The 17,281-nt window shown below is 34.2% G+C and overlaps 1 protein-coding gene across 4 annotated transcripts in view; it reads left to right on the top strand.

The window, feature by feature from the left end:
* CEP112 (centrosomal protein 112) overlaps nucleotides 1–17,281 on the top strand; it is a 175,211-nt gene that overhangs the window by 26,506 nt on the left and 131,424 nt on the right. For all 4 annotated transcript variants that reach the window (XR_008238246.1, XM_052807763.1, XM_052807765.1 and 1 more), the window contains 4 exons: nucleotides 9,476–9,562; nucleotides 11,488–11,587; nucleotides 12,800–12,918; nucleotides 15,015–15,158. Coding sequence is in view for 3 of the 4 variants with exons in the window: in XM_052807763.1 (XP_052663723.1) it covers nucleotides 9,476–9,562; nucleotides 11,488–11,587; nucleotides 12,800–12,918; nucleotides 15,015–15,158 (450 nt within the window). In the remaining variant the exon portion in view is untranslated. The remainder of the gene's footprint in view (nucleotides 1–9,475; nucleotides 9,563–11,487; nucleotides 11,588–12,799; nucleotides 12,919–15,014; nucleotides 15,159–17,281) is intronic.

Here is a 17,281-nt window from a genome sequence, read left to right as displayed (position 1 = left end):
TACCAATGTAAAATTAACATTATTGTGCTTTTAGCTACATCATGGATTTGACGTTTTTTCCTCAGTGAAAACAGATATTTTGTTCATATCTTCCAAGAATGCTGACAAAATATATCAGTACTGTTCTTTTGTATATTATAATGAAATAAAAGGGTTTGTGTGCTCATGTGTATGTATGTCTCTAGAGTTTAAATCTACTTGGTAGTTGGATATAGATACATATGTGTATGGAATTGGGAGAGCTGAATACAGCTAAAGGAACCTACTTAGGCATGTAATGGGGCTGGTGATCCTGTTTATGCTTTTTAAGCTCAGAGGTATTTATTAATAATAGGAGGAGAACGTTTTTGATGGACTTTCTGAAAGCATTTGAGTTGCAAAGGCATCTGTAGGTGGGTCCAAAACTTGAATCTTACAATAAAGGGAGCTTTGTGTGTTGGAATTTTTTTTTTTCCTGATCCCTCTGTTCTTTACTTCCACTTCTCTTCCTTTACTGTTCCCATTCTTTTGTTGTCCTGTTCATCCAGAACTGTCTTGAGTTGTACTTCTGCTCATAAACGTCTTGCTGTTTTCAAAGGGGTAAAAATTGTTAAGGTTTTTAATTCTGGTGAATATTCTTGTTAAAATGTAAGCATGTATGCTGAATTCTGTTCACACAAGTGTGGCCCACCAGAAGGGCAAGAAAATGCAAAAAGGCAGATATGACATAATTATTGCTTTCATCGTGATTTTCAGTTTTCCGTAACTTTTTTCTTGTGACAACTTGGTTCTGAAATACTGTTTTATTCCCTTTAAAAATATTCCAAGCAGCGTGTTTTGTGACTTTGAATATTCTCTGGTTCATTTGAATTTTCTCCTTTTATCCACAAACCTGATGTCTATTTTGAATGCAGTGTCTGATTTATATTGAGAGTTCAGTTGTAAACTGATTTTTCACCACCAAATAATCATTCTGAATAGTAATCTGTTAGTTCACGTTTAAAAACGCAGCAATCTTGACTTCTGTTAACAAGATTCCTGGCTGATTAATGTCCTGTTCCTAAGAACATATGCAAGTTGTCCATTGTCTTCTGTGTGAGGAAATCGCATCCTGTCTTGCTTTGATAACTCTTCAGAATGTAATGTAATAAAACCCAAACCTTATTTTATTGCTAGACTGGTGTGAGACATACAGTGTATGTCAGGATGAGACATGTTTTCATAAACTGACTTGTGATTTATAATTTCCAATACTAATTGGTCTGGTCATGGAGATATATACGTACATGCACAGATACTTACTTTTTGCAATAGTTTGTGAACTATGTCTTTAATTATTGCACATATGTGCTGGAGACATTGAGAAAGATCAAAGAGGTAGGTTAGCAATTCAAACTAGTGTTTTAACCAGTAGAATGTCCAGATGGTTGCCAAGCAGCTGGGAATTAATCTTTTGCTGCATGATTAATCTCTACCTCAAAGTGTGTGTGTGTGTATAAAGTGTGTGTGTGTCTTTTTTTTTTTAAAGTTTGTTTTTTTGGTTGTTTTTTTTTTTTTAAAGTGTATAGATCCTGGTTTTTAAGGGAGAAAAGACATTAGGAAAAGTAGGTACTATACACTGCTATTGCGACATGTTGCACTGGTGAAATAAAGGTAGTACAGTTTTAGTGACTGTTTTAGCAGATCCTAAAATGAGTGTGAAAAGTTCAGTAGCTGCTGAAATACAACATATTTAAAAAAAAAAAAGGAATATCACTGGGGGGAAAAAGTGTTGATGACTCAGTGTATACAGACTCATTTACTTCATTTACTTTCATTTAAAAAAGACTATTTACTTCACTGGACTTGGCACTATGCAGAATTATATGAAGTTTTCAGGTAATATATTATTTTATTATATTCAGATTTTACTAACTCCCTTTGAAATCAGTGTGACTTCTGCATGTTCACAAGGTTCAACTGGGTTCAGTTTTCAGTGCTGGCAACTAAAGATACAGTTTGTTGCATTTTTGAGCTGTCTTTTATGAAATGGCGTCTAATAAGTTATTACCATGTATAAGCTTTCACAATTTCTAAACACATTTTCAACTTCTTTTGGTACTTACTGGTGTTAGAATCTCTACTACTAGTGGCAGACATATTTGTTACATATGGAAGTGGGACACTTGCCACTCCAAATAAAGCTGCTAAGTAATATAATGTGTTGTAGTGCTAATATGCATGTTATGTTTATTAGCTATATAAAACATCCTTTAGAGTAAAAATACCATTTCAAGTTATTACAGTTGTTGGGATACAAAGCTGTACGCTTTTCTCCTTATTCCCACCACCCCCAACTTGGAAATCTATGAAAAATACATTGTTCTCTCTTGAAAGAGACTACTGACATTTACATATGAATACGAACAATTGTCCATTCAATTATTTTTCTGTATACAGCAAATGTGTATTAATATTCAGTGTAATTTAAAAAGTCAGACTTTTCTTGACGGGATAAAACTGGTATGATTTGATTTAGGACAAAGCCTTTCATTTTTAATGCCTAAAAAAATGGGGCGATGCCGTATTAATTTTTTACTTAAGTGAATATCTAGTTTCTCTTCAAAGGGTACTCTGTAGAGATATTATAACTCAAAGTAGCAGTTGTACTATTTTTAAAGAGTAAAGATACAAAGAAGGTTAGATATGTGGAGAGAAGTATAAATGTTTGTTAGGTCAAATAATATAGTCCAGATCATAAACATAGACTTTTGTGGAGGAACCTTTGAATCTGGGCAAAATGCCATGTTTATAAAGGGTCTTTTTACATTTTAATTTATGGCTTGCATGTTTCACTTGTTTGATACTGCTTTTCTTTCAGTCTGTCTCTGGTTTGTCCAGACTGTAAGCTCTTTGCAACAGAGACTTTACAAGACATTTATTTCACCTAAGGCATTGCATTGGATGAAAATATTGATGATATTCAATGCAGAATTTGGAGTGGTTAATAAATGTTCTACTGTTTCAAAATGTAGTTATAAATTTATTTATTTTTTTAAATTTCTGTGTTACACTTAGAGGATGAGCACAAACATCAGGAAAAAAGCCCAACATTAATGTGAATCCCAGGTGGAAAACCTGCTTTTATTGTGTGCAATGTTCCACTAGGAAAAATATTATTTATGACTTCCTTTAATTTATAGGATTTGTTCTTGAAGTCTGATAGAGCCTTGGAAATTCCAATCAAGTAAAACCAGCTAGGTGGCAAAACTAAACACCACCATCCATCCTGCCCCTTCCAGGATATTTTGGGGAAATGTCTGCATCTGAAACAGTGAGAAACAATGACCCTTGCTACTTAAAAGAATCTCCTTTGCATATCATAAAAATTCTTTATGTCAAATACTCAAAATAGTCCTTCTTTATTCTATAGAATTCCATTTAGCAAGGGAACCAAGCTGAACCTCAGGGAGATGCAGCAGATAACTGCTTCTGTATCTGGAGCTCCTCTTGAAACCTTAACCTGTGAAGAAAAGCAAACTTCTCAGCAATGTAATTTATTTTTTTTCTCAACAAAATGTTCTTCCTTATACCTTGCTTATTTGTAAGAAGTTTTGGTAGGGCTGCAAGCTTGTCTGTAGACCTACATTGCTTTACCTTGCCACAGATTAAATGTTCTCCTGGTTTTAGCCTTCCTGGCATTTTATGGTGAACTGTTATGCACAAGGTCATCCACATCAGGTCTGGTGTTTTGTTCCAGACTTGAGACTTTTTCACCCGTTATCTGTCAGAAAGGTTTGTTCTAAGTAGTTTAAGTGAACAACACAGGTTTGAGGGTCTTAACTCTTCTAGAAAATAACTTTTCCTCTTGCCTGTCTTTTGGACATTGATCACTAAACTCTCCTGTACAATGTGCTCCTAGAATACCATCTGCACTTGCAAGGAAATAAATCCATTTGCGCTTTTAAGACCTGTGGTCGTATTTGATACTTTGCTTATGATATGCACATTTCACTTTGCTATAGACCCAGAACATGTCTCCTAATGTACTTTGCTTGTTTTAATTGTGAAGATTTTTCCAACTCTTGGCTGTCATGAGAAGGGAATACGGTGACCATGTTCATCAATGTGTGAAAAATGAGGTGTGTTTCTATATGCATCTTACACGTTTTACCCTTCTTGCTTTCTTTTCATACTATAATGCATTTCTCTCTTCAGTTAAAAACACTTCAGGAGTAGATATTGATCTTCAAAATTGTTTGAGCAAGTGGGTAGAAGCTGCTTATTAAATACAAGATGCAATATTAAGTTATATGTCATGTGACAAGTGTGCTGGTTACAGACATTGGAATGCAATGAAGTTGGAAGTGAACGGTATTTTTCTGCATACTGTAAACTCAGTGCAAGTTTTTTAGCAGTTCAGTTTTGAAAATGGAAGATTAGTTCTGATATGATTAAATTTTATATTTACTGTAGAAATTTCTGTTGAAATAAATTGTTATAAAGTATGAATTTGTTTCCTTTTTTTCACCACCAGGGTTTTCTTTTAGATGTTTAGGTGGTTATTCTGACTCTTAAATTGCTCTAAATATTACAAGTATTAATATACCTCAAAGCTGATCTTAAAAACTTTTGAGGGTGCAATATAAGATACAGTAATAACACAGTGAAAAAAGATACCTTGTTAACTATGATGTGAGATACACTATTCTAAATTACTTTTGTCTGAAGTCAGCATGTCTTTATGTATAATAAATCTTGAATGTTTTGCAAGTACAGTATCTCCTGCCTTGGCCTGCCTGTATAGTTTAAACCACTGTATAAATTATCGGGATTTATTTTTTTAACCCTGGATGTGAAAATTGAGTAAACACGATTCGGTAGAAAGTTCTAGTTGTTTGGTTTTGTTGTTTGTTTTGGGGTTTTTTTAAGAAACTTTTTTCTTTTAAGAAAGCTTTTTCTTCTGTGAGAATATCAAAGCTTTGTATTGTGCGGTGATTTTTTTTTTTTTTTTAGCAGCTGCATAACACCAAGACAAATAAGTTTTGTCGTATATTGTAAGATATACAAGTCATTGTTCTACATTGTTAGTTCTTACTTTGAAGTTCTCATTTATTGTTTACATCCTTCTCCCCCTTCCTCGCTTCCTCCCTCCCTCCCCCATATATTCATAGACTTGGAAAAAATCTGGCAATCAACAAGTACTGTTTTGTCAAATATCCAAAAAAAATCCCTGATGGATGTTAAACCTTCAGGATGCCACCCCTGGCCTAAGGGTTATCCCTGTAATGAAGACAAGTGAACAGTGATCAGTAGTTCAAAGCTATCTCTGATTAATATTGTTAGTGTACTTATTGATTTACTTTTAAATCGAGTATTTAAATATTTCTACAAATTTTTGTAAATGATGACAAGGTGAATGTTTGTCTTCTGTCATGAAAAACTGAGATACCACCTTCCCCCCCCCCAAAGATTTATGACAGTTGCAGATTAGACTCTATCGGTTTAAGTTTGACAGTTATTTAAATTTTCATAGCACCTAACCTGTGCTTTGAAAATATAGGATAGTGATACGATGAAACCCCATTTTCAGGTAACTATTTGCTGGTTTTGGTGGTGTTTTGTTTTTTTTTAATTAGGAAGAAAGTGTGACTAGGCACATAAAAGCGGTTCTGTTGATACCACCCTCCATGGCTTTAAATAACAGGGACAGCACAGATGTTTGACATCAGTATTGTTTACATGGCCTTAGGGTTTAATTGCCTCATACTCTTTGTAAGGAGAATAAACAATGACCGAAATCCAAAGGAATGATGTTCAGGCAACAGCAAGGGCTGCATTTCATACATAGTTGCAAACTTCTCAACTATAGCTAAATATCTACACTTTTTTTTTTTTTTTTTTTTGTCTGAATGGTAACATGCCATAAATTTAATGTTCTCTGCTGCCTCTTAACTGGTAATAAAAGGTATTAAAACTGATGAGCATGAGCACAGTGAATTGCTTCTAACAAGGTGAATGACTTTTCTAAGTTGTTTTTATCTATTTTCTCTAAAACTTATGAAGGTCTTTGATACTGTTGTTTTGTTATTTTGTTTCTCAATATGTGTTTAATAAATAAAGTAAAGCTGAAGTGCAAAGGGCACTTTATAGAGTCATAGCACATAAAGTTACAAAGCACTGTTCCACAGGAAATTGAGACGAACTTAGCAAATGAGGTTTGACATTTGGTAACTACAGATATGTGGTTGACTCAGTTTGCATGGTTTTAATTTGAAAGATACTCCTTTATTGAAATTAGTATTTAATAACGTGTTTAAACTTTGAAATGGAAGGGGAGAAGTTTCACTCCCAGTTGTGAAGTGATGAGCCCATTTGCTTCAACCCCAGCCTTAATGAGATCACTTTTTAAAATGTGTTTACATGACTCAATTTTTTTTTTATCTACATATGTGGTGAGATTGGAAGTCTGCCTTACACAAAGGGTGGGTCAAAAAGCAGATTTATAAATGAAACCAGTACTCCCAGCTTTGCTATATGATGCTGTTTTGTTGTTGTTAAGCTTTCTGGCTCTTCCAGCGGTTTTCCACAGAAGGGATTGTAAGTGTAGGATTTTTAAATCAATATATCTTTATTTTTACAGCAAATGCTCAGATTAACACTTCCAGAAGTTGTGATGAAGATACATGTGTATCTTGGAACTAGGGACCATTATAAAATGTAAATGTTGTTGGAGATATTTATTTTATTTTATTTTTTACGTGTTACTCATTACAAACACAGCTTTCCTCTTAAGACTAGCTGAAAACTCCATGTGCACATCAGCTATTGAATTTCAAACACTTTAATATGGGGCTTGTCACATTTATTTGTATAGTAGGTCCTGAAGGGACAAAATTATGTAAGTTGTGGACAAAGCAGACAGGGCAGGAAAATGTCTGGGGTGCTGAAACTTCAGAATTTCATATAGGTTTATAAAAGTTGAGGACCTTGAGTGCTTTTGAAGGTATCTCCTTTTCAGCCCTCAACTGATGAGAAGTTGGTCTTTGGGATTTTTCAAGTAAGAGGTTTTTTTTTTTTTTTACTTTACTTTTTCTTTTAGTATTAAAAATAATCTATTTTGTTATTACAGTCTTTGCCTTCATTAAGAGCTGCCTTCTGTATCGTGGATGCAATTTTCACATTTGTTGTTTGGTTGCAACTACCTCTCCTTTTTGGCAAGTAGTCCCAAAATCTGTGAAATTTTAAGGGATGCCTGTTCTACTGGAAGTACTGCAATGAATTAATGAACTAAAATTGATGAGAACTAGTGCAAGTGCAAGAATGGTGTTAAGTGGAAGATTAATGACAAGGAGTGGGAGCCAATTTCAAGTACAGGGATTTCTACTGTCAACCTGTGGGAAAACAGCCTTGTGGCTGAGAACAATCACCATCCCTTAAAAATATATGTCCATGTTTAATACAAGACAAATTTTAGAGTTTGATTTATTTTTATGTTCTTTCAACCTACAGAATAATAAAACGTAGACCAGATCTCAGCTGATGCAAACCGCCAAGGATTAATTTACATCAGCCAAGACATTCTTACTTTATTAATGAGTTTTAAATGTAATGTGTTTGTGCAGATTTAATAGCTATATGAGTGCAATAGCTATACATCAGTAGTTCATAAGCTCTTAATGTAATTCAAGTAGACTGGACTCTCTTCCATGTTTAGTTTCTAGTATTTGTGTTTTTACAAGACCTTCATATTTTTTTTATGGAATGTCCATAGACTGTCTGTCTGGAATTGGATTACTGTGCTGCACTTTTTTTTTTAAATCAACACTTATTTATCACCTGGTGCTGAGATTTTTCTTCTATAATGTCACTTTGTTGGAGGGATATATACACATATTTCTTTTCATATATACATATGCGTATATTTCATGAATAGAACATGCTTTTTTATCGTGATGCTTATTTTCAGACGATAAAAGACATGGCTGACAGCTGAGAATACTGTCTATTTTCCTTGGATTAATTGTCAATCTAACTTTTTTCCCGTGGTAATTTGCATAAGACTGTGTACCTATTTAGTCTTGGGAGATGGGTAGCCTCCTTATATACAGTGTAATAAGCAGGCATATACTTTGGGTATCAGTGGAAATAAAAAAAAAAACCAATGGATTTTTGTAGCTCATGTTTTTAAGTCACAGTAATGTAGTGACTTTTCAAGTCACAATAAACAGAAATATATAACACAAAGTAATCATATAAAAGCAGTTAATTTTTAGTGTGTTTATTGTTTGTGTATATTAGATAAAGATTCGTGCTTGAATGACTACTTTTGATAAGTCAAAGGAATAACAATAAAAGCTGAATGAATAATGCTTGTTGGTTCCTTCAGAGTTTGTCAGTTGGGAGTATTAAAAGTCAGGTTCTTAGTTGAGCTAAACAAAAATTGGAGAACTGAAAATAGCTGGATGGTGATGGGAGTCCAGTGTCCAGCTCCAAGGCAGGTGGACCTCAGCACTATGGGCTCTTAGAACATCCAAAAGGCAAATAAATTTTTTTCTGTTGGCAACAGACCGCTTAAATTTGTCTTCTGGTGAGACTTTGGGAATCATGGTCCAAGGATTTTGGTCTGCCCTTTCTAAAGTAAGGGGGGTCTTTGGGACCTGTCACTGTGGGGAAGCTCTTCTGTCCACTTTGCTTTCTGAACAGTAGAAATGATTAAATGTGGAAGTGGAATAGCCTGAATCTGAACTCGAGGTGTCACTTTTGTTTTTTAGAAAACTCTGAGAAACACAAGATACCTATCATATTTGCAGAGTCCTGAAGACAGTCTTTAAGGGCATAGTGAAACTATGCGAGAGATTTAAAAATACTTTAAAGATGAAAACTTAGACTATAAGTAAGAAGTGGCAATGTGTTGTTGTGCCGAAGGGGTTCAAGTACACTGCTTGGGACAAATAAAAGCAGAAGCAGGAAATGTATTTTAGCGATCAAATTCAGCAGCAATATCCTTAATCCCATTCTAAGTAACCTTTAAAAGGAAATGTGTTTATAATGTGAAATCTCTGAATAATAGAAAACAAACAAAAATAAACGTGCATCTGGGTCAAAGGACATTCTTTGTATAAATATAACACCTGCCTAAAGAATAAAAGCAAGTTTACCATACTTGGTATATTAACAGAAATATTAAAAGTTTTATTCTTAAGTGTTTATTTAAATAAAGGACAATAGCTTTTTCTGGGCAGTAGCAGTTGGTTTTATTGCCAACTAAAACATCTTATAAATTCATTTTCTAAATAAATAATTTACGTTGAGATCTTTTCTAACAGTTTTATCCAATAAATATTAAAATATTGAGAAACTGAATATAGATTTTTCATAGCAATTATTTGTTAGTGACTTCCCATTGCCTTCTCAAAGGCATAAATGATTAATTTAAAAGTTACGCAAAGGTCATTAGTGTAATTTATTCTTTATTTTGATTAAGCTATATATCTGTTCTATTTTGCTTTTAAAGCTGGACATAAAAATGAAAATAGCAGAAGGTAAATTTCATGAAGAAAAACTTAAATTACAGCAGAAGCACGATACTGATGTTCAAAAGGTAAGAAGTGTGTGCATTTTTTCGAAGACAGTATATAAAACAAAATAATAGAGAGTCTGATTACAATAAATAATTTGCGTTTGTACTTTAACTTCTTCACAATTGCAGTTAATGTTCCTTTAAACTAGGATTGTAAGTAACAGTTTGCATAAGCTGACAGGAATGCAAAATATTCTATGATAACATAAACTTAGGAAGGGAAAAGCGCTTGTAGAAAGCAGATGAAAATACAAGGTGATTTGTTTGTTTGTTTGAACAAGACAACTTATTTTATCCAGCTGAACAGCTTCCATGGATCCCTATGCTGATGAAATCATAAACTCATGATTTTTCTTTTAGAGAGAAAACACTTACATTATAGAAAAATGTGAACAAAAATACTTAAAACAATTAAATTTTTATGGACAAAATGCAAAAAAAAAACAGTAGGAAAAGCATCAAGTATATCACACATGTTCCCACTAATACAGCAATAGTGCTTGTTCTCGTGTCTCCATTTTGACACTGTATCTTAAAGCATAGGCTGGTCAATAAACAGTTCGTTATTTATGTTATTGCATTGTTAAAGCTATATGTGGCTTTTAATTCTTCACAGCAATAAAGTGACACCAGATACCCTTCCTTTGGGTTAAGTTGGATTTGTCTTTACTGCGTTGCGTAACGCCACTTTTGGGAAGATTACAAAAAGACTATCAAAGACCATACTGTTACTTTTAATACCATGTTTTAAACATGTGGGGTCAAATTCTGCAAGGTACTAAGTGCCTTCTGAAGCACTCTGATCCCAGGAACGTAATGGGAGTTAAATGCTCAGCGTCGGGATTGTGGTGACTTATCCTACTGTAAGCTTTGCATTACTGAGTACCTCTGTTTTGTTTCTTAAGACTGAGTCACAGACTTGGAGGAAGTTAGTTGACACAACACTATGACACATCAAAGCCTCCTGAAAGGATGTTAATATTTGGTCAGGTGCATATTTGGCTCATCTGTTCTCAAAGTCTGCAGGCATAACTAGCTAGCAAAGCTGAGAGTCTAAAGGAAACAGCTTTGTGAGAATGAGAAATAGTTTAAATGCTTTCTCATCCCCTGAGTTGTCATCCTTTTCTAACTGATGTTAGAATTCCGTCTTTTGAAGTTGTTTAATAATGTTGGATATTTTAGAAAAGGTTAAATAGTGTCGTGTTAATCTTTAAAGACACAAAACATTTAATGCAGATGGAGTAATATTGTTTTAAGATGAAAGCTTCTGTTTGATGAGAGATTTGGGGCACTTATAAAATTTCTGTGACTTTAATGTTTAAGATAAACACGAAGTTTAAATTAAAATACTATCTCAAAGTGTGCAAATATCGAGCTTTTTTTTTTTTTTCCAAAATCGGCATGTACAGAAATGTGGATGTAGTTACACCTCATATACTTGCTCTATTCTAACCCATTGTTTCTTGGAATACGTGCAAAGAATTGCAATTGGTGAAGTACAAAAGACTGTAATGAAGTTCACCAATTACTTAAGTATTTCTTAAACCTGCTGAGAATTTTAGATGCTTTTAAATTGTATTAAGCAACATAAACATGAAAAGGGAAACAAATCCTTCTATTTGCAGTAGTAGCACTGTGAAACTTCCAAACTCAACAAAAGCAACATTGGATTTGTCCAAGTTTAAGAGAAAACAAAAAGACCACCCTAAAACATGAAACTCCTTTTAATCTACTCTACTGCCTACATTTATCTAAATCAATTCTTTGTTTACGACTTGGCAGTCTTAGCTGTGAAAATTACTTAGATTTAATCACTCAGTCCTTCAGGACCTAAGCACTTCTTGAAGGCAGCTCCTTTGACAGAGATCAGTGTCTACTATTTTGTGCACTGGTTGTAGTTTCAGTTTTTTGGACTTTTGTTAAAGTATTGTGAATTTTCCCTACAGATTTTGGATAGAAAGAATGATGAAATAGAGGTATTGAAGTCCCTCTACAAAACCAAACAAAATGAAGCTGAGGAGACAATTAGAAAACTGGAGAAAAAAGGTGATTTTTATCTTCACAGTTGTTGTTTTCTGCATGGTGGTATTCTAATGCATCTTTCTTGTGGCTATGGGCTTATGTGTTCCTTCTAGGTGCAGATGTCCCTTCCCTCTTCATTTGCAAGTCTTGACCTAATTTTTTCTTTAGATTTTTTAGAGGCTTGTCCAGTTGTCTTTGCTGTCCAGTTTCCAAACCAATTTTTCCAAGAGTCAGTGTAATCTTATGTTTAATACTTACAGGTTTTATGAGAGTCGCCGAGAAAAATTTCTTTGATACCAAAGTATTTTGACCACTTATTGCAAACTTTTTGGAATCTCTGGCACAAGGTTAATTTATTTTTGCATTCAGTACATTTTAATCAAACCACAGTGTATTATTTATTTAGGACTATTGCAGCAGGAGATTTCAAACATGAGTAGTAGTCTTGAATATGTCATAAGTACAAAACTTGGCCTGAGTGTGGCTTGTCAGCAGTTTTTGAATGTTAGTTTCTTTCAGAATTCCTTGGAGTCCATTTACACTATGAACTAAACCACAGTGTAAAATAATACACAAGTTTGGTAACCTACGTATAAAAAAGGAGAGTTCCATGTATATTGTTTCCTGCTCCTTGGCAAAGTAAATTGTCTAGTGAGGGATCTGGTGCTTCTGTTGGTGGGCTGGTGGTTGCGCTCAGCTGTAACTGGTTGTGTTTGTCACCTACGCTCTTGCTGGATGGTGAAAATCATCAGTCACTTTTGAAAAGTGAATATGTACCTGCTTTGTTTTCCACCAAATTTGTCAGACTGTGAATTCTTGATGCAATCACTTGCAATTTAAGTTGGGGAACTTAATTTTGTTGTAGGTCTTGGGCATTCAACCTTCACAAGAACCTTTCCTCCTAAGGGTGCACGTAAGATCAGGTTTAAAATGCCTGTTTTCTTTAGGTTACAGAATTTTGTTGATGTATCTTTACTGCTTCAGTAAGGAAAACTGACTATGAAATATTTTGTAAATGAAGTGGAGAAGAGAGGACACCTTGTAATATTTTAGTGACACGGAATTTAAGTGCTAAATTTTAAAGAAGCACATGCATTATGTATTTTTAAGAGCCAAAAAACCATGAGAAAGCCAGGTCAGTTGGAAGACTGATGTAATCTGATTGCATCTGTTGCCAACACTGAGAAATCCCAAAGGTATCTCTTGAATGGTTGTTTATTTTCCCATTTTTGACAGTTCAGACCCTTGTTCGTGAGTCACAAGTCATCAGAGAAGCAAAAGAGAAGCAGATTGTGGAGTTAAAGAAGATGTGTGAGCAAAGCAATGACTCTTTGAACAATGAGTGGGAGAAAAGGGTAATGGATAATACTTGCTTTCTTTGAAAGACTCCTACAGTGTATATCTGGGATAATACATTTTGTCACGTAAAAAAAAAAAAAAAAAAAAAAGGAACATTTTACTTTCAATGATTTTTTTTTTTTTTTTCTTATGCTGATTTTATTTTTTTCCTGGAGTAATCTGCAAGACTTTTTTGCTGATGCTTGCACACCCACACCCACCCAGCTGGTCTCTCTTTTTCTGGGGTTCATCTGGCCCCCTTGGCAAGTCTCTGGATGTAATAGGGAAGTGTTTATTTCTGGTTGACCTGACACGGAATTTTAATCTCTGTAAACCTGCTGCTACCTGCTGCCACGGTGATTCCTTTGAACTATTATTTTTGCATTGGGTCATGAATTCTTCAATGTATTTTTATTTATTGTTACACTTAAGACAGCAGCAAAGCAGAGAGAAAAGCATGTTTATTGAAAGACAGCTTCACCTTTGTCCAGATTATTGTCAGTATTTGTCTTGCTTACTCCTCTCAGGATGGGGAGGGTCACAAAAAGGGCAAACCCACCTCCCTTCGTAGATGAAGTATGCCATTAAATTTAATTTTTTTGCAGCCCTGCATCTGGAAGTGATGTTGGTTTTAATTCTTGTCTTGTAGGAGATAAATCATAAATCTTGTCCTTTGTGCTTAAGACCTCGAGGCTTCACTGTTAGGTGGGGGTTCTTTGTTTTGTTTTAGAGAAGCATTATTTTCAGCCTGAGGTCATCCCACTTTTTGCAGTTACCTAGCAAGTGCTGTTCCTACAGATGTAACTGTCAACAGTGATGCCAGTGTGCAAACAAGAAGGCAAATTAAAATGCTAATATTAATTTTAACTTAATGAAATTACAGAATTGAAATCAGAGTATGTATCTTATGGAAAAACGTGGTTAGTGGGAAGTATGATAGAAATATAGTAAAAGTTAACAGTGCAATATTTTTATACTTTATATACTACTACTTCTGTGTATTTTTTCCTTTGAATAGATGCAGGTTATTTGAATAGATGTTGCTGACAATAATACAAATATTACTACAGTCTGTTGTACAGGAGGTAGAGACTCCCAGAATTTTTGGTTTTATTTATATCTTAATGCACCTGGAGATTAAATATTTATTTATTTATTTATTTATTTTCCCAGATTATTTTTTAAAGGGTCTCAAATTCAGCAAATCTTCTGAACATGACAGTATATACATGATACTTGTAATAATAATTTATTAGCATTCTTACCTTTTGGATGAAAAATTTTGTTAAGTTACTATACACTGTTGAAGTCTGTTAAATAATGGTCCAGATTCATAGACACCTCCATGATTTTGCTAGTGTATATGTTGGAGAGAAAAAAATCCATACTTGTGCAAATTAACCTGATTTTTAGCAGTGTGTGTTTAGAGTGATGCTTTTATTTTGTATATGGCAGCTTTCTCCTTCAGCTGTGAAATGGATTTGTTAGAAACTTGAGAAATACATAATAGCTGTTATACAACCAATACACCATAGAAGTTTTGCGTGGTAATTTGACATGACATTATTCGTTACTATTGTACAGACAGAAAATTTATATTTGAGGCTGTTTAACTAGAAAGGGAGGCCACTTGTGTTCAGAATATAAATCAAGAGTTAGTAATGACACAAATAAGCCTTTCATTAGACAAGTAGATAGTCAAGGCTGTCCAACTTCTTACAAAGTGACAGGCAGATAAACTGGCAGTGTAAGTATCTGGAGAGAGTATTAGTGTTTCTGTAATAGAAATTAATTAATTTTGTGCAACAGTCATTGGTGTTCAGTTTAAATATGTAAACAAATAGAATAGCAGAGAATGGCAAAAATAGGTATGTGTTTTAGTATTCTGCATAGATAAGTTATGTCCTCTATACATTTTTAAATGACTTCTAAATTACCACTTTATAGAGTCATAGTACACCTAATCCGTGAGCGAATGATCTAGTTTTGTTACAGAGGACAGAAATGTCGCCTGTGCTTGTTAGTTATTCTATTTATGTACTATAATAATATAATACTTAAAAATGCTAGTTTTCTATGCCACTCATTATTTGGTAATATTTTTGTGATGCAGCTTCACAATGCTGTGGCTGAGATGGAGAAGGAGAAGTTTAACATTCGAAAGAAGCACACAGAAGATATGCAGGAACTGCTGGAGGACACCAATGCTCGTCTTAGCAAAATGGAGGAAGATTATTTGGAACAGATAAAGTCAACTGTAAGTTTTTTGTAAATATGTCACGACAGCAAGTGTCTCTTGCAGTATTCAAATATCATGCGTTTGTGCAAAAGTGTACATAAATACTGTTAGGCTGAGAAATATTTTTGGTAGTGCAATGCAGTTGTTCTACCTTGGGAGAGAACAGTATCCTGGCAGCCAGTCCAACCAAGGATTTTTGCCCCTGGATAAAATTCATCAAAGTACAGCCCTTCAATGAATATTACACAGATATGTATTTGTATTGAAGGACTGTTTCTAGCATTTCTCACTGTATTTGATTTGAGTTAGCAGAACTTTTGTCTCTGTAGGTTTGTAGACTATAAAAAAGGATTTATATAGTACGTCTATTTTCATGGATACATGTGACTTCTTACTTACCCACCTCTTCTTCGAATGATCAAATGCTTCTCTTAGATTAAAGATTAAATAAAAAAGATATTTAAAATAACCGTTGTATTATTCTAATGTATGCCTTTCTTTCCTACAATAATTAGAAACATGTAAGCAGGTGTAATCTGAATTTTGTGCCTGCTGTATAAATGATGTAAAAAGCAAAAAAATTAACAAATATCCTCAAGAAAGCATACTGTACTTTTTATCAGGATGAAGTATGAAGAAAATTGAATGAGTGAAAAGACAATGTCAAGCAAAATTTATTCCTTTATTAATGAATGTTGAATTTAAAAATTAGCATTCAGATCATGTCATAGGTAACAGTAAATACAGAGAAAAATGGACACAGTCTGTCAGCAAGATTGAATTTAAGAACCATCAAAACTAGACAGATCTTGCTGAGCAGCTTCTGATTTAATAATTAAACAAGGTAGAGTTCAAGGCAGGGCTTAAGATGAAAGACTAGAATGTCACTGGAAATTAGTTTTCTTTTTTTTTTCTTTCTCTTTCTTTCTCTCTCCTGTTTTTTTTTTTTTGTTCGTATTTCAGAGTTTCCTTGTTCAGAGTTTCATGTTGTCAAGAATGCCATTGCTGCTAGCAAGTGAAATTGGCTGAACAATTTAACTAATACCATAGAACTGATAAGTAGGGTTTTGTGCACTGAACAAGTATTAACTTCCTTGAGGGGTGGGGGGCCAGGGAGGAGTTATGATATTTGGTGATATGTTAGGTATGACTTTTTTCTTTGGTTTTTTTCTTTTTTCCTTTGTTTTTTGTTTTGTTGTTGTTCTTAAAAAAACAAACAAAAAAACCCCAAAACAACGCCCCCCCCCAAAACCCCAACAACAACCCCCCCCCCCCCAAAACCCCCAAAACAAAAAAACCCCACCCAAACCCAAACAACCCATACTGTGCAGCTGGCTTTGCATTGATGGAAAAGTTTGCTGTACTCTGTTCGTGAAATATCTTAAGCCAGCTGACAAAGTTCAGGTGAGCATTCTGGCTATGTAATGTTCTTGCATTAGTCCAGGCTCATTTAACGATTCTGTGACAGTTGGGGCACTGACTTGAGATGGCAGATGTTTTAGTTTTTATTTTACTTTAACAGAGGGTGAAAATACTGTTCCACTTCCCTCATCTTTGGACCTTTGTTAATATAAAAATAACTATGATACGTACATCCTGGAAGGACAGCTGTGTCTTATTTTTTTGACTCCAGCCTCCTGAGGAGTTCTCTCATTTCCGTGCATATCAACATAACTTTAGGGAAGAGTGGGAGTTAGTAGAGTAGTCTCGTGCTACCTGCCTGTTCCCACTCTGCTCACTTTTAAAATTGTTTATATTAGGAGGTGAAGTTCTGGGAAAAAGATACAACTTTTGATAGATGTTTGTAATTAATTTATTGAACAGAAATCACTGTAATTAAACAAATGATTTGGAGAAGTGGATTAGGGAAAGGTATACCAGAGGAATGCACTCTCTGTCTTGATATGGATTTGCTGTATTTCTGTGCACAACACTTTCCTTCTCTGTGTGCCTCCATTTTCCATTAACAAAATGGATATGATATACTTACCTTACAAGATGATTAGTGAATTATTTAGTTAGTAGTTTTTAATTGATTTGAAATACAACTAGATAGCATTCGCGCTGTTCATGTAGCATTTGTATTATAACGTTCTTATATGCTCCAAATCCATAGCAGATATTACTGTATCTTATTGTTT

The sequence above is a fragment of the Harpia harpyja genome, chromosome 14 (genome assembly GCF_026419915.1).
Source record: "Harpia harpyja isolate bHarHar1 chromosome 14, bHarHar1 primary haplotype, whole genome shotgun sequence".
NCBI classification, from domain to species: domain Eukaryota; kingdom Metazoa; phylum Chordata; class Aves; order Accipitriformes; family Accipitridae; genus Harpia; species Harpia harpyja.
Note: the sequence above shows the minus strand (reverse complement) of the source record. Positions and strands in the feature narration are given on the sequence as shown.